Source organism: Petromyzon marinus, chromosome 2, assembly GCF_048934315.1.
Source record: "Petromyzon marinus isolate PM22_M1 ecotype Great Lakes invasive population chromosome 2, UKy_Petmar_22M1.pri1.0, whole genome shotgun sequence".
In the NCBI taxonomy this organism is placed as follows: Eukaryota; Metazoa; Chordata; class Hyperoartia; order Petromyzontiformes; family Petromyzontidae; genus Petromyzon; species Petromyzon marinus.
In genome coordinates this window covers 12360636-12383797 of record NC_133668.1, presented here as the reverse complement: position 1 = coordinate 12383797, position 23162 = coordinate 12360636, and the positions used below count along the sequence as shown (strand labels likewise).

The following is a 23162-nucleotide window of genomic DNA, read 5'->3' as shown; positions in this document are numbered from 1 at the left end:
TTATCACAAATACAGCTGTCAACAGTAGCAGAACACGCGTACCAACAAGGACACTCAATATATTTTGATAATGTTGAAGTGTTGTGCAAAACTAGCTCCTACTGGCCAAGACTAATTAGAGAATATATCGAAATTGAAAGAAATCGAAATAACTTTAACCGTTCGGATAGCTACCGCCTTAGTGCTGCGTGGAAGTGAATAATAAAATAATACATTATTAAAATGCATGCCTACAAAAGGCATTACCATTGGTAGGGCTATTTTAATCAACACAATAGACAGGAAGGACAAGTTCAAAGGGCTCGCATAATGCACATGCATAATGTACGTTGTCTCAGTAATACCCCCCCAACACATCTACGCCTCTATATAAGGAACTAAACAGTTAACTTCTCCACAAATCTGGCTGTCGCCTGATGAAGCTAGTTGTAATTACTGGCGAAACGTCGTACTCAGATTGTAAATGTTGTGGCTTGGCTCTCCAACGCACCGGTGTGCTGTGCTAGTGACGAATTGGCCACGTTCTGTTTACGTGACAACCCCCTTACTAAATATCCACGTGACAACCCTTACGAGCTGGCTGTGTCGGGTGGTGGCGGGTTTTAACGACACATTTACGCGATCTAACCCAAAAACCTCTCATTATGGAGGTATGCAGATGGCAGTACTGTACAGCATAATCTATCGTTGTCCTGTAGTTTCTCTCACGTGTGCCCCCACCCCCTCCCCACCAGACGCGCATTGACCAGCGTGGTGAAGTATGGTCAAATTAAGCCACATGGTGGGACAGTCTGGGGCAACGTCTTCAACACGCGCGATTCCATGACTGGCAACGTGTGTGCGTCGAGATCGATGTTACTGTTTAATGGAATTCGTTACATTTCATCATTCCCATCACCCACAAAACTGGACATATGTGAGAAAAAGTGCTTTATAGCTCATCGGATTCCTCCAATATAATTAAATATATTCTAAATTAAATCTATGTTCTCGCCATATATTATGATTCTGGTAATCGATTCACACGGCACGACTCGATTCGTGCATTGCTCGCGAGATGATGAATCGATGCCAAACTTCAATTCCATATTAATCGAGGAATCGATCCACGCGCACGCTGCGGCCGCGATGGTGATCTGCCGCTTCTTCCTGCAGGGCTTCTGCCGCTTCGGCGATCGCTGCTGGAACGAGCACCCGGCTTCGCCGCAGCACTCAGGTTGGGAAGGGTCGCGCGTGGTGAACGAGTGAGTGAGCGAGCGGGCGGGCGAACGAAGCCAGTGGCGGAGTTTTTTTCTGATTCGTTCATGGGGGGGCGGGCGTCGCCGCTTGGTTGACTTTTCGTGTGACCAATCGGGCGCGTCGGTTAGCGTCACGTGGGCCCTCGCGGACCAATCGCGTTGTCGGGGAGATGGCAAGATGGCGATCGCCATGTATTTCGGTGTAGCCCCGTGAGCCATTCGGCTCTTTAATCTTTAATCGGGTGCAACCGCAACAAACATAAAAACATTAAAACATTAAAAAACACATCTTAAAGTGATTATGTGACTGTGCAAACTGAAAGTCCACCCCAAACCCCGCCGCCGATGGCGGCGGCTTCGTTTGTAAAATAAAACTTTTTGGTGCCCGACAATGCCGCTGCTCTTTGGTTCTATTCGGTAAAGTCACGTAGGTAAAAAATAAAACATAAAAAATAAAATCACGACGTTTCCGAATAGAACCAAAGAGTGTGGATCCTTGGCAGTCACGAAAGCTTCAAATGTAGAATGCCCGCTGCTGGTTGATGTCATTGATAGTTTGGTTTAACCACTGGGGAAATCGCCTCACAAAGCTGGTTTGTAATCGCCCGCGAAACGTCGCGCACGTCAGTGTGGGTTTGGAGGAGTAAACCGATTGGAACCAAACGTTTTGTTTACGTGACTAAACCTTTACCGGTTGTGTCGGGTGGTGGGAGGGTTACGACACATTTCGACTCGCGCGATCTAACCCCCCAAAAAAAACCTTTTGTGAATAATTTAACGTTTCAGGTGACCACCCCCTCACCCCCCGAGCGTCCGCTGTGGCTGCAATTCAAGTTTTGATTTAAAGCTTTCGTGACTGCAGGGATTCATATTCTTGGTTCTTTCGGTAAAGTCACGTAGGAGGGGAAACAATAAAATAATACAAAAATAATTGTATTGTTTTAAACTTTTTTTTATTTTATTGTTTCCCTTCTACGTGACTTTACCGAAAGAACCAAGAATATGGAATTCAAGTGTTTATTTTCCTTTCCCTCCCACCCTCCCCTATGAAGTTAATTAAATTGTAAAGACACTTGCTCGACCTTTATCGCCACTGACATCACCAGCGCACATTGCAACTGAATAACTGGCAATTGTTATAATTGCTAACGTCTTGCATCTAACTGGCGCACTCTCTCATTACTTAACACCTCCTTAGTTACCCATCTGCCACTGCTATTCATTGGCATAAAATAAAATGTTTCGCTCCGGATGACGCTGCAAAGTATTATCTGTATTTTTGATTTAGCGTGCTGATCTTAAAGGTGCATTGAAAAATTTGATACTCCGACTGATGCTTCTGTTGTGGAGTAACTCATGCAGCCAGCTATGACTCTAGGTTATGGAGTTACATGTTATGTAGTTTATTGTAAAAAATTCGGTCACAGTCCCTGTGATCACTGTTACGTTGCAATTATGGCTTTTATTTTTTGGTGATTTGGAAAAGTTTGTTAGGGTTTGGACATGTTTTTGTTGTAGTACGGAGTAAGACTGATGGCCTTAATCTAAGTTTTCTTGTGGTGGTTGTTGTTTGACTTGCATCCCACTGGGATTTTTTGCACAGCGTTGGTGTACGATGCTTTTTTCAGGAATATTTTGTTTTTTGCATGGATTTTCTGTTTGCACAGTCGCATAGTCACTTTAAGATGTTTTCTTGTTCGTGTTTCTGTTTGTTTGTTGTGGTCGCACCCAATTCAAGAGCCGAATGACTCACAGGGCTATACCAAAATAAATAAACTAAAATCTGGAAGAAAAATAATACTGTACACTGGTTCTCTTGAACATAATTTGAAAAATAAAACGTTTAAACAAGGGACGTTGCCACTTTACGCACGGTCACAGCAAAAACATAACACGTGTAACGCCACAATAAACTGCCGAATCTACGCTCTCCTCAACACCTTACAATTGAACTGTGCCTATACTCTGGTTCTTTCGTTAAAGTCACGTAGGTAAGCAGATCATGCTTTCCCACTTGATGATGGACGCTTGTGTTGCGCCCGAAACGTGATTTATTTTATTTTATACCTACGTGATTTTACCGAAAGAACCAAAGAGTTAATTCCTGCCGTCTCGAAAGCTCCAAATCAATATTGAACTGTGCCTGTTGTATCTAAACCAACGTTCGTCGATTGTAGATACATTTTCACCGCCTCGTTGGAAGTCCGCATTGTTGTTGAGATACTGATTCCCGTATATAAATGGCATTTCACTACAATGTATTGGCACTTGTAATGTTTGTACAGCATACACACCATTACGTGTTTGCTATGTATGCCATTTGACGATCCAAGGATTTTTACAGGTGAAATGCTTTAATTCATACAATATAACTAATTGAACGGCAAACTTTGGCACCACTACAAAGTGTATTAGCCTATGAGCAAATCGCCCGTAATGCGTTAGATCTTGTCAAATCTATAAAGCTTAAATTTTGAACTTGGATAGGCGACAGGTTCAGCTATTGCTGGCCGTTGTGTGGACAGCAGAGGGCAGTGCAGCAATATCAATTTGCTGTTTTGTATTTATCTGCTCCCACGTTTTTGTTCCCAGCCTTCACCAACCAACCCACTAACAGGTGTTAACGATTGTCAAATAAAGTCCCACGACCTGCACGGCGAGGGGAAGCCCTCATCCAGGCTTGTACATTTACAAAGTGCAATAAAGTTTATATTTTAATGCTGTAAGAGACCAAATTCCATGTTGTAGTCCTGTGTTGTTCTTTATGCGTAAACATAATTCCCTTTGGTTCGTAATGTTATAAACGAGGTAAATTTCTTTGGAGTTTTCACAGAATTGGATACATGTTCAGTCTTTGTTCTTTGCCCAAACATGTGTTCCTTGTCTAATAATGTACCATCCGTGTCCCATGCATTATTTCAGGATATAGTAACCGAGGAGATGGGTTCCAAAACCCCCAGCAGCACCAGGGTCGAGGTGGTGGCCTTCTCCCGACCCCTAATTATAACAGAGGAGGCAGGAGCGACTACCACGGTGGCAGATATGGGGATGAGAGTGACGGCACAAGTTATGGGAGGAACCAAGTTGGTGGGTTTGGAGGTGGAGAAAGAGGTCGCAGCGGTAGGGGAGCCTACGAGGAAGACTTTGGAGGCCGAGGTGGGAGAGGTGCCGGCGGATTTCAGAGCCAACGAGGTGGTTGGCAGGGAAGCACTTGGAAAAGTGGTGGTTCATCAGGAGGAATACACACTGAAAACAAATTCTCTGCGCTGAGCAATGCCAACAGTGAAATGGACGAGGTGGACGAGATCGCTCAACTTGTGTATGTACTATACATACATACCTATTTAAAGCTGGATTGATTAATCGGCTATTTGTGCATTTCATCACTTGCCTAACTTTTTTTGGAATTTCATATTAAAACTAGCTTTGTAATTTGACATTATTTAGTCTTTTATTAAAGATTACATAAAATTTGCAATTTTGGAGGGGAAATTTTGCTAGAAAACTTTTGAATATTTTGTCAACATTTTTAAAGCTCAACGGGAAAAAACCCGTTTAATTGGCTACCATTTGAAATAGAACAGTATCACAAGCTTTTGGTTCTGTTACGTTTTGTGTGTTGTGTGAACAGCATCAACATAAAAAAAGACATGGAACATTGGGAGAGCTCAGGGCTATGGTACCTCTCGTGCTATGCGCCCACAAAAGAAAGAGCTTGCATAACAGGTCTGTTCATGATGGCACTTGAAGTATCGTATTTGAAAGTAGATTTAATAGTTTGAGGACTTTCAAATAATTTTACAAGAAAGTGATGTGGTATTAAGGCTGTAAATTTGTTTTATGCTGTTTCTGTTGAAGGTTTTATTGACCTGTCACCTGAAGAGATTCGCTTGGAGTACTACAAACGTCGAATGTCAAACTTACAGGAATATGTACGTAATGTAAATGTCATTGTGTTCATTCATGTTATTACTAAATTTTGTATAAATGCCAGTGTCGGGGCTAATATTTACGAAGTCATGTTTTGTATATTTTTAATACTCATGCAATTTTCACATTTTTGCCATGTAGTTGGATATGGTCTCACAGCTAAAGGAGAGGTGGCGGCAACGCAAGTCTGAGCTAGCCAACCCCAACTCCCGGGATATTCTGGTGCGTGTTTTGAGTTGCATATACAGCCTGTTTTCTTATATCTTCAGTGTACCCAAGTATTGTGTTTTTCTGATTAAATCGTCCTGGAATGCACCCAATCTCGATACATCTCAGAAAGCTAAGCAGGTTCGAGCCTGGACAGTGCTTGTATGGATAACCATGTCTAAAACACATTATAGGCTGTTGTAGTTATGTTGTGGGCAGCAGCACAATCCATTGTTACGTCACTATCTTCCCATGTATATTCTACCCACTTGCACCAACCTGCACTGTCCAGCGTGGTAATGTATGGTAAAATGACGCCCACAACCTGCATGGTGTTGGGAGCTCTCATCCAACAAGTTTGACAAAGTGATATACGGTGCATGTACCGTATTTGGATTTTCAGTTCAACTATAACCTGCCTTCACTTACATGACTGTATGATGCACTGTATAACACAGCTCTGTCAGTCTGCTGCTGGATGCGCTGTGTCAGTCATGAGGATTGTTTGACCATGCTTCCAACGCACTGGTCAATGTGGGTTTGTGAATAGTCAGCACCGTTTCAGATATTACTCGCCATTGAAGTTAGCCAGGGTTGGGAATCGAACCTAGGTTGTTAGATTCATAGTGCAGTACACAAACCACAAAGCAACCACTTCAATACCATGACGTATTGTACAATAACATGACTGGATTATGCAATATTTTTTACATAAAACAAGCTTTTCAAATGGATTTCGAGATATGCTGCATGTGTGTTGTCCTTCCGCACCGTACGTAGCCAACCGTGCTAATTGTAGTTGTTGTCAAGTTATGGTAGTGTCATGACAGGAAATGTAGCTTTGAGGTAAAGTGAGGATACATAGAATGGACATTTACAGCCATTTTTGCACAAGTGTTTCATGATACAAATTGAACTTTATCCTTTATAAAATCAGTTTACTTGTAACTTGACAACTTTTTGAGTTTATTAAATTTTGTTAAAGCACACAAGCTTCTTATTTAACTGACTTGTGATGTCATACAAATGATATGAAAAACGTTAGTTTTATTAAATTCTAATATGCGTCATGGACATCTCTTTTGATGCATGCTCTTTTCAGATTGCTGAATTAATTAAAAAACCCCAGGCATTGCCAGCATTTGGGATTTCTGCGCAGCCTTGCTTCAACCAACCAATGGGTAAGGAATTAAAGAGGACCACTTAATTATATATTTTTATCTTTAAGCATGTGTGTAAAGTTACCGTTTTACTTTTTGACTGAAGTTGCATATGGCAGTGACGTTAATATTTATTCGTGTATAATCAGACATTTTTGTTTTGTTACATAAAAATTGTAGTCTTTGGCATAATTTTTTTTCTGTTTTTATTTCATGCTTAAACTTTATATTTGTGCATTTGTAGGATTAGCATTGGGAGGGTTTTCACAGCCTGCATCTTCTCGGCCAACTTTCACAAACAATTCGCAGTCTTTAGGTGAGTTCGTGTTTTTCTGTATTTTTTCTAAATATTAATAATTGGAAAGCTACTTTCTAATTTCTGGTCAAATGTGTAACATCCTGTTGGCAACCGGGCACTCCATAACATTGGGATGGAATGGATCACCAAGTGGCCCAGAGAGCTGGTTACAAAAAAGGTTAAAATTATTTTAAAGTAATCTTCACATTTGATTTCGGTAATGTCTTTGGACTGAAACTGCTTAAAATATCTGCATGCCCACCAGCATTTGGGTGACTCGCCCCCAAAATAATCCAACCAAACCTGGATTAAATGTCAAAAAATATACTACTCATCATGTTGTTGACCGTGTGTAGGTTTTGGAGAAAGCGCCACAGACAGCGGGTTTGCCACTGGTGCAGCACCTGCGTTTGGGATGCCAGCAATCGCAGGATCAAGTCAAGGTTTTGAAGTTGCCCGATCCTCCACATCCGCAAGCAGCTTTAACTTTTCATTGCCCTCCAACACGCAGCCCTCAACCATGGTGGCCAGCCAACCAGCAATCCAGGCTGCGAATTTTAGCTTTTCACTGCCAGCTGCTGGAGCCAAAGGAGCAGGATTGTCAATGGCAACAACCCCTACCAGTTCTGTGGTCTTAAAAGTGGGGGAGCTGCACACACCCAATGAGGAGCTGACACAGAGAGAACTGCAGCAGTTCCAGGCAAAGAAGTTCACATTCACCAAGATCCCGCTCAAGCCGCCCACCCCAGGGCTTCTCCGGATTTCCATTTAAATTGAAGTCAGACTCCATGAGTACGGTAATTGCATTGGCATGGATATTTTTCCCCACTCTGCTGTGAATTTTACAAATGATAAATTGTAGCTTTAGTCATTGTACCAGAAGCGAGGAGTGTCCCCATAACTCATTGAATCTTGTGATAAAACTCATCTCCATTGTCAGTCAAAGCCAGTGATGGGTATTCTACAGCCATCTCAATATTTTTTTAATGATTCAGTTGATACGTAGGAAGGAAGATAGGCGAAGCCTATCCCTTTTGTAAATTGAGGGAAACCTGTTTATATATTTTTTTGTTCCAAGGTAGTATGGAACAATTGTTAAGGTTTCACAACCCAAGTTTTAATGTTTGACTTGTGGATTGACTGGGAGCGTGTGGGCTGTACATTTTGTCATGTTTGTGTTAAACATTTGTTGGAATTGTTGTACACTTAAGTTTATTATTGAATTCCTAACTTTAAAATCGTTAATATATGCCGAATTGTTTAAGCCGAGTCTTATTTTCTAATAAGCACTTGTTTAAAATCTGTTTAAATTCAGATTCTAATAGATGGCAACACAATTCAGTATCGAGGAAAGTTTGGTATAAGGATCTTAAGTTTTATATATATCAGAACCATTAAACATTTTGGAAAGTAGATGTTGCTTGTGCTGTCGGTAATGTGGCCTCGCGGTCGTGTGTTCGTTGATTGTTGCAGATGGTTCAGTCCGAATTCAGCAGCCTCCCCAATTAATAACGCTCATGTATTAACCATGAAAATGCACATCTGCCTCACTGAACATTAGGGATTCTATTATGTAATTTGCAAGAGAGCCATTGTGCTACGTCTGTCTAGATTTGAAAATGTACCTCCCAAGTTACTCAAAGATGGAGCAATTCTTGCCGACTGCACAAACTTGTCAGGTACATCCTGAAAGAACTGATACTGAGGCTTTCCTGAGTACATGTTAATTCTACTATCGCCATATTCTCTCATTCAAGAGGATTACTTGTGGTGCAAAACATAACCATCTATTTTACTTTACTTATAGAAATGTAATGCCAGAGGCCCATAGGACATACTTCCTGAATTAAATCATCCTCGGGCATGGGAGAAAAAGTACACATTCTTTACACGTGAATTTTTTGCTATTTCGTGATCCCTTTAGAGCAGTGGATAAGAGTACTGGAAACCCTGGAAAGAACACATTTCAAAGTGTAAATTTCAGCTTCATTTTTATTTTGGACAAAAAACAGTAACACCTAAGCAACATTTAAGAACGTCTTTCTGTATTTAAAAATCAATCAAAACCAATGTATACTACAGAATCTGTTTTACGCCAAATATTGAAATACTTTTTATTCAAAATGCCTACTGCTTTTTCCTCAAGGGCTTTGTGAACAAGCCCTACCAAATAACTGGAGAAAGTTTTGCACTAAGGAAAACAAACACATTTTAGTACTTTCTGTAGAGGATGAGAACCTCGGACCATTTACTTGCTTATTAAGTTAAATAAAGTGAATGTCAGAAAGGTCCACTGCCATTTTCTGCATTAAATACTAAATATTGTTCCAAAAAATATTTTAGAATAAGTACAGTTTTTAAAAGGTAAAGAATAACATACCAAAAGTAACTTGAATACAATATCCTGCAGATTTTTTCAAATGGTTGCTACACATAAAACATCTCCAATGCTCAACTGAATAAGTGTGCCTCAAAAGTTAACACAAACACATTCCTCATATAATACAGTCTATGACTACAGCAAGCCAGCTAAGAAAAGACACCGGCATAAATGTTTGCATCCCCTGCTTGCTGTTTTACGGTTTTGCCTTTAAAGTTGGCACATGATGTTCCAAATTGTGAAAGAAGTGATGGTTGAGGGCAGCCTTGGCCGAAACTCTCCTGGTTGGGTCATATTGCAGCATTTGCTGTCACAAAAACAGACAAGGTACATTGCAACAATATAAATGTCCAAAATTGAATGCGATTTTTTTTTAGATTGCATTTTCAGACAGAATTTCAACCAGTTAGCAGTTTAAACACATTATTTGCCTTACCATGAGTAGATCGTGCCCAGCGGCATCCAAGAGAGGCACCACCTTGGTGAGGTCCTGAGCACACCAGCGTGGAAAGGAGGGTTTGTAGTCGGGCAGCTGCGTGATGCCCTGCCACACGGTCTCATCCGGTGTGCCCAGTGTGCGGAAGATGCGGAACAGCTGATCGATCTCCGAGTCACCAGGGAACAGAGCCCGCCGCGTCAGCTGGGTTTGTCGAAAGAAGGAACAAATACACAAGCAATGCAACAGCATCGGCAATGCACTTACAGATTTTCCAAATAAGCAGTGCCATCTAATTTCCACCATAAGTGCAATCGAGGAAATGCGCTTTTTTTGTGAGTTGGCTCCACTGAGATTCCAGCTTTCAAATCTGGGTATCCACCCGTAATTTCGTTAAGTATAATCAACAGTCCAATGGCGTAGCCAGGATTTTCAGGTAGGGGGGGCAACCCCTCCAGCAATAACAAATGATAGTTGTTAGTAAGTAAGGACTTGTCCCTTGCTTTTTATTCGATGCGTGTACAGTACACGCACAATTATGAGTCATAACTGCTTTGCCGTTACTTATTGCCAATTATGGACTGTCCTATCTCAGGAGTCCCTGGCACGTAATAATATGCTACACTGCAAGTCTCACTCTGGTCATCAATAATTGCATGCAAAAAACCCTATTACATTAGTTTTTCACTTCATTTTGTTAAGTTCCAGCTGTGAGGATATATAGGTTTGACTGCAATGCAACTTTCTCTGTATGAGAATGTGGGAAAGACCAGTGCCACCAGGACAAGAGATCACTTGAAAGGATCTGATAAGTGGTTATATCTGCTTTCACAGGCCAACTTTTAAAAATATTTTTAAAACGATGCACTACACAAAAGTTCTGAATTAATACTTTGCTTCACATGACACTGATAATACAATTAGAATATATTTAATAAAACGACATTACGCAATAAGTGCAACCAATTGAGCACGCATTTTCTCGTTAGACCATCTGAACATGAATCTGCATCTTCTCCATTAGACTGTAATTTTCTCCAAATTACTTGAAAGTGACCATTTAAAATAATACCACAGCTTAGCTATGTACTGCAATGTGGGGTTTATTTGTCCATGTACAGGAGTGTCTTGCTTAAAATGCTCAACGAAAACTCGTTAAACGATCATTGTTTTCTCATAGACTCCCATGCATGTTAAAAGCTAAGTTACGTTTCAGCCCTAAAATGTTCTACTCTTGAACCTTTTTAATGTGATAAATACTAATTATAATTTTAAAATAAAGTAATAACACAAATGAAACACCACACGTGAAGAACCAGTGCTTGCAGGTGCCTGGAGTTTGCTATTTGAAGGGTATCTACCCTTCAATATTAGTGGGTGGAGGAAACAGCATGAGCCATGCAGGACCGCTGGTTTAATTATTACTCGCCACTGTTAGCCGTGGCTATGAATCGAACCAGGGATGCTGGGTTCACAGCCACGATGTGGGGATGCGAGCGTGACTTTCTGTCCAGTGTTGAGTCCAGTACCATCTCAGCAAAGATGCAGCCGAGGCTCCAGACGTCGACAGCGGTCGAGTAGTACTTGCATCCCAGCAAGATCTCTGGCGCGCGGTACCACAGTGTCACCACCTGCAGGCAGCAGAAGCAGCGGTATGAAGCCCATGCTCCATGCCGCTATTTTTGGTGCACCTTACTTTACTTACCTTACTTTTTGCACCACCCGGCCTGTGTGTCAGGTCGGGTGGTGTAATCATTACTAGAGTGCACAAATTTGCATATTAAAATGAAGGTCGACTCTGCCCGTAATATTTTTCGGGGTAGATAAATTAGTTACCAGTGTGGAAACGGCTGTCCTACAAAAAAACTCGTCACTTTCTTGGTAACCACTATGGTCGTTACTATGAATCGTGTGCCAGTATAGGGCAGTACAGCAAGCTGACCTAAGTATATGAATACTTATGTTTTATCCATCGTGCATAGAGGTTTATCCAGGCACTCCAATTTTGTCTAAAACAAAAACTTGATTCGAAGCTTTTGTGACTGCAGGAATTACTCTTTGGTTCTTTCGGTAAAGTCATGCAGAAAGAAATTAAATTAAATTATTGCAACACAAGCAACCATCATCAGGTACAAATTAATGAGGAAACAAAAACAGGTCCCTGCAGGGTGGGCTGGTAGGAACATTGGAATTTTGCGCAATTTTATAAGACATCAAGTCTCTGCGCTGTCTATTGCTGATTTTACACCCAACAGCACGAGATTTCACTTCGTTAAAGTATTGAAAGGGGACGGACGGACACATTAATCTATTGCAGGCTGGTACACTCAGTTTACAACTTCGTTCCTACCAGTAATAGTAAACCTGGAAATATAATGCAAGACAACACAGAGTCGGCCAACACAACCGTCAACACGTAATCAACCAGGTGGGATGTTGACTGCTGTGTTTGCCAACTGTGTTGTATTGCATTATATTTGCAGCAGTAGAACTGCTGAACCAGCGAGAGAGCTGTTACAGCAAGAAGTTATTTATGTGACGATGGGCAAGCAAGCGGGGTCTGAGCTGGAAAGGAATTCCATCCCCCGACGCAAGCACGTCAGTTGTGTTCATGGGGGAGAGTAGGAAAAGAGAGATTACCATGAAATTAGCTTCCGTCGCCGCATAAGAGTATCATCCCCGCATATACGCACAACAGCAGTGTTAATGGGAGATTAGCACTATATTGATGGGAGAGATTAGGCAGATTAGTAAGTTAATGTCAACTGCGGTGAGGCAAGCACGTCCACGCAAGAGAACCACCGCAACCGGTGGTCGCGCCAGTGAGACACGAAGCCCATCACACAGCCAGAACCATTGATACATCGAGGTTAAGGGAGCAGAGGTGGCCATGTTAGTGAGGCCCCGCACACACCTCAGCGTGGCAGGTCGCGCGGTTATGTTGCGTCAGACTTTGGGGGTCAGGGCTGCCATACTGCCAATTGGGAGCTCTGTCCACGTCAGTGGCGGAAGTTTGCCCACAGGGTCGTCACCGCGTCCGTGGGATCTTCAGTCATTGAGGGTTCCATTGAGGGGGTCGCATTTCGGATTCTTGTCGATACGGGAGCATCTGCGACGATAATTTGAGATCTCATTGATAATATCTTGCCAGAGAAATGTCGTTCCTTACGCCCCATTGATGTCCCGTGTTTTGCCGCTAATTGGGGGTCGCTTGGACTGATTCGGCCAAATTAGAGCCAAAATATGTATTGGTGATGTGAAATTGGCTGGACCGATCTTGGTCTCTTCATCCCTCACTGTTCCGTGCTTGTTGGGTACGGATTTTCTGGGCAAGATGCCCATCAAAAGCCTGATTGACCAGGGATGCATCGAATTGCCCTCGGGTCGGCGTATGGCATTCCTACCATCCCCCACGAGGTTGCGCACGGCATGCGCCACCGTTCAGGCGCTGGCGTCCCGAACGGTGCGCATCCCACCAGGTGCGCAGATGTTAGTTCCTCTCCGCCTTCGGAAACTCTCGATCTGGGTACGACAGTGGGCGGTGTTCTCATAGGGCCTTCGAATACCGCGGTTCGGGGTTTGGAATTGGTCGGTGAGCAGACGCTGCTATCTGGGGCTCGAGACCCGTTTATCCAGGTTTTGAATGCTGGGCTACGCACGACTGTTATACCGCAGGGCACCGTGCTCGCTCATGCAACGCCGGCACTCCAGGCCGATTCGACGGTAGGCCATGTCGGAACCATGCCTTGGTCACAACCGTGCTCCAGCCTCGATGAACAATGGCTGGATTCGCTGTTCATCGGTTGTCAATTGGTCAAATTCCCAGAGGGATAAATTATGCACTCTGCTACTGGAATTTTATGATGTTTTTAGTAAATCTAAATTTGACATTGGATGCACAAAATTGTTGAAATATCATATTGATACGGGTGATGCTGCGCCGATCCGCCAGAACCCGTTCTGTTTAAGCCCTGCTGAGAAAAAAATGTCAGGTTGGCTGTCAATGACATGTTAGCTGCCGACATCATCTCTCCATCCACCCGCCCGTGGGGAGCCTCCATCGTGCTCGTGAAGCACGATGGTAATTTGAGATTTTGTGTCAACTTTCGCAGGCAAACAAAATTTCAGTAGCCGACGCATACCCTCTCCCCCGAATGGACGAATCCCTTGATGCTTTGGTGAGGGCACATTACTTTTCAACCCCGGACCTCGTCTGGCTTCTGACAGCTGCCACTTGACGCGGATTCTAAACCGAAAACAGCCTTCCGCACGCCGCAGGGTCTGTTCGAGTTTAATAGATTGCCCATGGCTTTCCACTCGGCCGCAGCAACATTCCAGCGGTTGATGGAGCTGGTTCTTGCTGGGCTTCAGTGGGACTCATCCTTGATCTATTTAGACGTCATTGTCTTCAGCAGTACTTTTGATGAACACCTGCAACGGTTGAGGGCAGTTTTTGTTAAATAAAATGCGTGCGGCCAATCTTAAATTTATGCCACAAAAATGCCACCTCTTGCGTGAATCAGTGCGCTACCTTAGCCACATCGTCAGCCAGTTGGGTATTGCCATCGACCCCGAAAAAAACGATTGTGTCCGCTCATGGCCGACCCCGACGTCGGTGGGGGAGGTGAGGAGCTTTATCGGTTTTGCGTCCTATTACCGACGATTTGTCGCGGGGTTTGCTTCCATCGCTAAGCCCCTTCATGCGCTGACGGTCAATGGCGTCAAGTTCCACTGGGGCAAGGAGGAGGATGCATTTAATTCACTGCGCGATGGGTTGGTGAATGCCCCTTCGCTGAGCAACCCAAATTTCACGTTGCCCTTCATTCTTGACACGGATGCGAGCAACACCGGCATCGGGGGCGTTTTGTCGCAAATTGTTGACGGGGTCGAGCGAGTGATTGCATATGGCAGCCGGGTATTGTCTCCAGCGGAGCAACGGTATTGTGTGACACATCGCAAACTGTTATCAATCGTGAGAGTTGACCAGCCATCTGGTCAACGCTCACGCTGGCTGGAAATCTTGCAAGATTACGCATTCACGGTCAAATTTCGCAAGGACAACCAGCACTGTATTGCCGATGCTTTGTCGCGCCTGCCAATGTGCATACTTCCTGGGATCGGGTCGCAGTGAGCAGCTGGTTGACAATTTGCCCCAGCACCTCGCTGCTACGGCTGAAACAGGTTCTGGGGTGGGCCCTGAGGGTACACTCGCCCAGGATTTGTTGCTCGGCCTGACCCGGGACGATTGGGGTCGCCTCCAGATGGAGGATGCTTCGCTCCTTAAGTTTCGCCGTCGGGCTAGCAAGCCTGCGAAAGGGGATGACTGCGATGATCTCGCGTCTTTTGTTTTGCGTGATGGCCTCTTAATGGCATGGGATGACAGCCTGCGAAGATACACGATCGTTGTGCCCACCGTGCTGCGGGGTAAAGCCGTTTGGGCCGTGCACGAACGTCTCTTGCATTTAGGGGTGCACAAGACCTTGAACACACTCCAATTTCATTTTTATTGGGCCTGCATGGCCAAAGACGTGGCAGATTTGCTGCAGGGCTGCACTCATTGCGCGCGACGAAAGCCGCCTGCCCGACCAACTTGTCCTCCTCTCAGTCCATCCAGGTGATTCGTGTCAACGAGCTCGTTGCCTTGGATGTCCTCTGTCCCTTTCCAGCCACTCCCCGAGGTAATAAGTACCTGCTGGTTTGGGTAGAATATTTCACACGTTGGCCAATGGGGCTGCTCCCCAACCAGTCGGCAGCAGCCATCGTAGAGGCCTTTTTCCAGAGCTATGTTCTGGACAAGGGTGCTCCCGAACGGTTTCTGACCGACCAGGGAAGAAATTTCTCGTCCACCTTGCTGCGGGACGTTTGCGACATGCTGGGCACGCAGAAAATTCGAACCTCCCCATACCACCCACAGACTGATGGTATGGTTGAGCGATTGAACCGAACGCTCACCTCCATGCTTTGTCATCAGGTGAGCCAATCGCAGCTTGACTGGGATCTGCACATCCCTGGTGTCCTGACCGCTTACAGAATGGCGCCTCATTCGGCCACGGGCTACTCACCTTTTTACCTCATGTACGGCAGAGAGGTTGACCCACCTGTGGAGGTGCCGTTGCGTGTAGAACCTGCTTCACGAAAAACTAAATTGTCTGACCATGTGCGATTTAACCTCCAAAAGTTGTTCGAGGCCAGGGAGGCCACGCAGGAAAATTTGGTCGGGCGACAACGTGCCAACGAACGGATGCGCCGAGGGGGCGCAGGCCTCTTCTGTCCCACCTGTGAAACCCCCACTACCGTACGACGGCCCTGCGACATGGACCCGTTCAAGGGCCCCAAGATTTTCATGACCCTTCTCCAACCCTCACACGCACCACGACGCGCACCTACCTTCGTGCCTACCTTTGTGTTGGCCGGGCTGCCACGGTTGGTGGCCCTCCTTGCCTGTGACTTGCGTTCAGTCGTCATGTTGTTTTAATTGCGTGGGTCGTGGGTGCGGCGCCGCGATGGATTCGTGCGGATACCCTCTTTACGCGTGGTTGTCTAATTGTACATTTGTAAATAGTGTAATTTTTGTACAGGTGGGCTGGGGTATTTATGTTGGGTTGTTCTTGTTGTGTTTTTCTTGAGGCGCGCCTAATTGTTGTTTTTCACGGTTTCGGGGAATTGTTGCCAGTCGGGACGACTGGGTGCTACGGAGGTGGGGGGGTAATGTAGTGGCATCGTTGGCCACGATCGCCACTATTCATAGCCGGCAGTACTCGCTCAAGCCAGTAGAGAGTATAAGGGAGGCCGGACCAGCTCAAGAGTAATGTTGGGCAGTTGGCCCTAGGCAATCCCAGAGGGGAGCATCGGGACCAATGGTTGGGACCCCAGACCCCCGGAAGGGGGCTGGGGGATGAGGTCATTCTCCAGGGCCTTGGAGAAGGTTCTGGAAGGGAGGCATGGCCAGGGCCGGAGTGAGCCGGGACCCTGTATATAAGCCAGGTCCCTGAACGGTTCAGTTCAGTATCGTCCGGCTAAAGACTGAAGATCAACCTGGAGCCCTGAAGAGAGAAGAGCCCCGTGGGCAAAGCCGAACCCCTGGCTAGGGTGAGGCTTGAGCTGTAACAGTGAAGCGCTGAGCTTATAACCAGTGAAGACTCCAGAGAAGACTCAAGCCCCCGGCAGTGTAAGCATAGTGATTGCCCAAAAAAGGCGCGCTAGCTGGCTATGTAGGACATTGGATGAAAGGGGCCGTTACCCCTTTGTATTGTAGTTTGTTAAGTTGTAATAAATGTGTTGCCTCAAAGCAAGCTTCCGCCAGTGTATTACCCACTACACATTTAAACTTCATGAGCACAAAACATAACACTGTATAAAAATAGATTATTCACTATTTCAGAGCTTAGCTAATGTTTTTGCAATGCAGTTGGATCTGTTTATCATGCCTCAGTGAAGATCAGATTTTGGAACGTATTTGGGTCTAAAGCTGTACACTGAAGAGGTGGACCGCAGCCCCTCCCCCCTTACCTCGTGTGTGTACGTGCGGAGTGGCACTCCAAAGGCGCGCGCCAGCCCAAAGTCTGCCAGCTTGATGGCACCGTCGGCGTTGATGAGCAAGTTCTGTGGCTTGAGGTCACGGTGCAGGGTGCGCTGCGCATGGCAGAAGGCGATGCCCTGCAGCAGCTGGTGCATGTAGCTCTACCAACAACGGCGGCACGTCCGCAACAAAACAGGTCCCAAGCATAAAATTATTGAGAAATTATTACATGCATTTTGTGCAATGCCTTAATTTCAAGCATTTAACAACTATAGATAATTAACTGTGTTCCTGGGACTGTGAATACTTAAATGCGTGTTTTATATGTTTTTTAGCATCAGCATTGCCTCGAAATACAACTCACGACTTGAAGATAAGCATAAATTACCCCATACCTGCATCAAACTGGTTACCCAGTTAATCAGAAACATTTTCAGTAACTTGTTATGATAATCGACGTGCATGTGTTTTTTTGGACCCAGACACAAATATATTGGTTACTGGTTATATAAATAAAAAATGATTTGAGCAAAATTATATAAAAATGCTAGATTGGACCTCATTAAGATTCTGATCAAAAGTTATTTGGCTATTAGAGTAACACTCAGAAATGAAATAATGTCGACATGAATGCAATCAACTTGCATTCATTAAAGCATTTAGGATGCCTCTGGTGACTCCATAGATTCAAAAAAAAAATACTCGGATAATAGGATCTGCCAATAGTGGCCCCAAATCAACGTGGATAGGAGTTATTCTTTACTTGCTACAAGTTTTTACAAATAAATGAGTACTCCTCAAAGGGCATTATTCCAATATTTCCCTTCGTTTGCATTAATCCAACATTTACCTTCATTTACAAATACATTTTTATCGGATTATTTTGCAAATGTCAGCAAATGTAATAATTACTGGTAGGCATAGATAACTTGAAAAACATCTACTACAACCACCAACTACCCTCATGACACCAGGGATTTGGATACTGGAAACACCTCCATGGGAAAGAGTTCAGCTGGTCTTCTTTAAATTATATTTATAATAAAACCAAAAGAGAGATCTGTGTCCAGTACATCGGAGTAAAGTCAGTTACTTGGTGTCGTGATGTGTACATTTAGAAAGAGAGCAAACGAGGGAAGGAGAGTGCTGTGCATAAGAGGAAGCCTAGGGTAGTCTAAGTGGATAATGTGGATGCTGAAGGCATGGTGCAACTGTATGGAACCTAACAATTTAGTGCCACAATAGGAGAAATTTTACCTTGACCAGTGGCAGGGAAATCCCTAATGGGGGTGCATTGTCCATATACTTCTTGAGGTCCTGGTCAAGGAACTCAAACACCAAGTACAGCTTGGTCTCACTGTGAATAACATCCAGGAGCCTGTAAATGGATAGATACAATTCGGCCCCAACAGCAGGGTACAGCGATGCATTGATTAATATCGATTCTAAAGTTCAGTGTGTAATGGGTTCGTGTGTATGGCCCCCCACAGCCACTCGTGGCCACCACACTCACGACAATGTAAAGGATGATTTCTTGAATTGTGACAATTCATCGAATGGATGAGGTTGGCCATCGCTATATGCATAACAAGCAAGATTTTGTACAATTTCATATTGTACTAATCTCAAATTACCAGGTAATAAATAACTTGACCTAATTTATCAATCACAGATGTTGTGGAGTATTTGAAATAATACATACCGTATACATACGTTTGTTGTCAACCATTTGGTGAGGCACCACAGGGGCATCTTTGTGTATTTGCTGTATTGCTAAAGCTTTGTAGGCTGAAGCGATGCATTGCTGTTTGCCCATATTTGTGCACCCGTGACATTTAATGCCACTGTGAATTCAGCTCTCCATGGTTATATTTTTTAAAGACTACAAGAGATTGAGGGCAGCTAACATGTCAACACTCGAAAGCTGGGTGGGCCCATCCTTGTTTAATAACACTGCAAAGCCACTAATGCCACAATTGTACATGCATAATAGAACAGAAAAGCCTTTAAACATTACACACTTTTGTTGTTTGTGTGATGTGCCAATGCGAAATTACACTTAATTACACTATTGAATTGTCATGGTACAAGGTTGTTCAAAACAAAATACATATTTGGTCCTATTTCCAATTTATTTCAATTATTGCTATCCACGTCCTGTCATAAAACAAAAAAAATATTTGGGTGGCTGAGCCCAAATTAAATCCAGGATCTTGACGGTGCCACCTCAACAATCTGACCAAAGCAAACTAAACACGAGAGCTGCCGACACAGCATACACATCATAAAGCTGCTTCAGTTACCTTGTGCACAAAATAACCGGATTGATAAACATAACTTTGAAATAACTATGTTTCTGCAGGGAGCCGGATGGTCAATTTTAAGTCACCTGTTATTTTACAGCATCAGTTTTTGTCTTCCTCTCCAAAAGTGGAGGGGCAAGGGACAGTTGCCTCCAAACATTCCCATGAAGAGCAGGTTAATACGGCTTGGCCATGTTTACCATATAAATTGGCCAAAGATCACATATGGAGTATACATTGGCCACCTGGAAAAACGATAAGTGGAGGGCTGTGCATTAAATGACAGCGATCAATGACCAAAGAACTTCAGAAGCCGGGTATCACATAAGAGGCTAGATTGTGGCAACGTTTATGTGGTACACAAGTAGCCAATAAGGATGTAATCTTAATTTGAAGCTTTCGTGACTGCAGGAATCCATATGAATAAGGATGTACTTGACCGACTTCAAACCTCTGGGTTTAGTACACTCACATTGCCAACAACAGCACCATGTATGAACCAATCTGGACCCTGGACAGCTAACGGCTGTGGTCGCAGAGACGTGATACCTGACAATGTTGGGGTGGTTGAGCTCTCAGGATGTACTTGACTGACTTTTCAAACCTCTGGGTTTAGTACACTCACATTGCCAACAACAGCACCATGTATGAACAAAACTGGACCCTGGACAGCGAACGGCTGTGGTCGCAGAGACGTGATACCTGATCATGTTGGGGTGGTTGAGCTCTCTCAGGATGTACTTGACTGACTTTTCAAACCTCTGGGTTTAGTACACTCACATTGCCAACAACAGCACCATGTATGAACAAAACTGGACCCTGGACAGCGAACGGCTGTGGTCGCAGAGACGTGATACCTGACAATGTTGGGGTGGTTGAGCTCTCTCAGGATGTACTTGACTGACTTTTCAAACCTCTGGGTTTAGTACACTCACATTGCCAACAGCACCATGTATTAACAAAACTGGACCCTGGACAGCGAACGGCTGTGGTCGCAGAGACGTGATACCTGACAATGTTGGGGTGGTTGAGCTCTCTCAGGATGTACTTGACTGACTTTTCAAACCTCTGGGTTTAGTACACTCACATTGCCAACAACAGCACCATGTATGAACAAAACTGGACCCTGGACAGCGAACGGCTGTGGTCGCAGAGACGCGATACCTGACAATGTTGGGGTGGTTGAGCTCTCTCAGGATGTACTTGATCGACTTTTCAAACCTCTGGGTTTAGTACATTCACATTGCCAACAACAGCACCATGTATGAACAAAACTGGACCCTGGACAGCTAACGGCTGTGGTCGCAGAGACGTGATACCTGATAATGTTGGGGTGGTTGAGCTCTCTCAGGATGTACTTGATTGACTTTTCAAACCTCTGGGTTTAGTACATTCACATTTCCAACAACAGCACCATGTATGAACAAAACTGGACCCTGGACAGCTAACGGCTGTGGTCGCAGAGACGTGATACCTGATCATGTTGGGGTGGTTGAGCTCTCTCAGGATGTACTTGATCGACTTTTCAAACCTCTGGGTTTAGTACATTCACATTGCCAACAACAGCACCATGTATGAACAAAACTGGACCCTGGACAGCGAACGGCTGTGGTCGCAGAGACGCGATACCTGACAATGTTGGGGTGGTTGAGCTCTCTCAGCAGGGCGATCTCCCTGATGGCCGTGCTGGGAACTCCCTCCGTCTCCCTGCACGGGGATCACCCAACGATGCACCGTCACTTTTGCATATTAATCCTAGCTGGTCTCTTGAGTTCTCACCTGGTTTAAAAACAAAAAACTTGAAATGTTTTAAGTTACTGTTTTGCAATTCAAAAATCGGCACATGCGGCCTGTACTGTATGCATGTTGAACTTCTTGGGCACCGTACGTAGCCAACCGTGATAATCGTAGGTGCGGGGGGGGGGAAGGACAACAAACTAAAAAGTAAGTTGTTAAGACAGTGCAGTAGCCGTGGTTAGCACGTTTGCTTCGAGGGTCTAATGCAGTAACCGGGGTTATAAAGCAGTAGCTGCTTGTTACTCGGTGGCGGCACTGTATCGCCGATCGTTTGGCTAGAACCAAGACCGTCTTACGTGTCGAGACGAATCTTCTTCAGCGCCACCGTGTCTCCCGTCATCTTGTGGCGCGCCTTGTAGACCACCCCGTAGGTGCCCTCGCCTATCTTCTCCACCTTCTGGAACAGGTCCATGATGCCCTGCTCGGGTTTCCCGAGTCCTCCCGAAAGAGACTTCGCCATGATAATAATAAGTTTCCGTAGAGCAGGCGCGTACTCTCGTGTGTAAAAAAATATAAAAAAAACCTTTACAAAACAAAACAGCTTCAATACCGTCCGTGGCTTTCGCGGCCCCCTCCCGTGTCTGGGCAAGGCTGTGCTTTACGGAACGCGAAGTTAAACGCCGTGTTACTGCCGTTGTTCAGCGCATGACAGCGAGCGGCGAGGGGCGCCGCTGAACGCTCGCCAACGTCAGGTCTGACACTTTCCCGCGCTCTGCGCTTTCCCGCCAAATCCTAACGGGCGCGCTCTGCCGACGTCATCGCGACGACGTCGCCGGATTGGTTGGAGAGTTGAGGACGCGGTGGGTGGTGGTGGTGGTGGTGGAGGGGGGGGCGGAGCTTGTCACAGAGTTCATGGGGTCGCCGCGATAATACTATATCGCGATATATCGTGCCACATCGACATCCACGATAATCGTATCGTCAGTTCGTTTAAACTAAAAGTAAGCTCCTTTATTTTATTTTACCGGGTAAGGCCCACTGAGCTATATTGCGTTTTTTTATTTTCCCAGAAGCGACCCTGGCCACAAATGCCATCTCAACAAAGAGGCTAATCGTCGCCATGTGTAAATGTATAGCAGCCACAGACTCCTAAATACTTGATGTTGATTCTAAACGTGGATGGGGAAAACCCCCCCGGAGGACTCGTAGACAAATCCACGCGACTACGGGGAGAGAGACACCGCAAACTACTACAAATATACAGCAGGCGTCAGGGTCGGTGATCGAATCCCACTACCACCTGTGTACCAGGCGAGGTAGTCAACATCTCACCACCGTGGCGCCCACACTGTCGTGATTACTGTAATAAGTATTAAGTTGTAAAAGAAGTACAGTGCCTGCCACCCGTGTGAGTGAATGCTTTTGCAACAACGCTTTTACAGAGCGGAGCCGGATCCGAGGTTCTGCGTCAGCGCCACTCAAACAACAAGCAAACCTTCCTGGTTCTTTCGGTAAAGTCACTACACTACGTGACCTTACCGAAAGAACCATGAAGATGAATCCCTGCAGTCACGAGAGCTTTAAATCGAAACACGCAAACCTGTCAACCCCTTATCGGTGCCGACCTTATTACAAGCCAAATTCAGACCTTATTGGTTACCCCGTGCCCTTTATACATCTCAACGATCTCAAACATAACTCAGCCGTCCTGGGTTCAGCCCTATAGTCCATGGTCTAGGATATAAACGGGCACTGGCTAAGGTGCCACCAGGAGTTTGGTGGAACAATGTTTTTATTTCGTCAATATTGTATTTTAAGTGAAAGCAATTTATCATTGGAGAAAAATATGATAAATCTCTGCAGTAATTATATTAATTACTAGCTTTACTACCCGGGACTTGGATTCACCACGCCCGGCCGCCTTTGTCTCCCCAGTGGCGATGTTCACACCACA

At 44.8% G+C, this 23162-nt stretch overlaps 2 protein-coding genes across 3 annotated transcripts; one reads left to right on the top strand and one right to left on the bottom strand.

The window, feature by feature from the left end:
* The first annotated feature begins 1061 nt into the window (after nt 1–1061).
* Nucleotides 1062–8246, top strand: NUP42 (nucleoporin 42). 2 transcript variants are annotated; one of them, XM_032962606.2, is made up of 8 exons: nt 1062–1216; nt 4161–4557; nt 4870–4964; nt 5097–5170; nt 5310–5390; nt 6478–6556; nt 6780–6851; nt 7190–8246. In XM_032962606.2, exons 1-8 carry the CDS (start codon nt 1069–1071, stop codon nt 7603–7605), a joined length of 1362 nt encoding a protein of 453 aa, XP_032818497.1. In that variant the 5' UTR covers nt 1062–1068; the 3' UTR covers nt 7606–8246. The 2 variants fall into 2 exon arrangements, with proteins under 2 accessions (XP_032818497.1, XP_075926136.1); XM_076070021.1 differs by lacking the exon at nt 1062–1216 and adding an exon at nt 3246–3582.
* A 561-nt stretch (nt 8247–8807) lies between these two features.
* Nucleotides 8808–22023, bottom strand: LOC116947166 (cyclin-dependent kinase 2-like). Its single transcript, XM_032962619.2, has 7 exons — nt 21565–22023; nt 21101–21178; nt 18426–18546; nt 17159–17329; nt 11179–11280; nt 9650–9853; nt 8808–9520 (listed from the first exon to the last, which is right to left on the bottom strand). Exons 1-7 carry the CDS (start codon nt 21726–21728, stop codon nt 9410–9412), a joined length of 951 nt encoding a protein of 316 aa, XP_032818510.1. The 5' UTR covers nt 21729–22023; the 3' UTR covers nt 8808–9409.
* Nucleotides 22024–23162: the final 1139 nt, after the last annotated feature.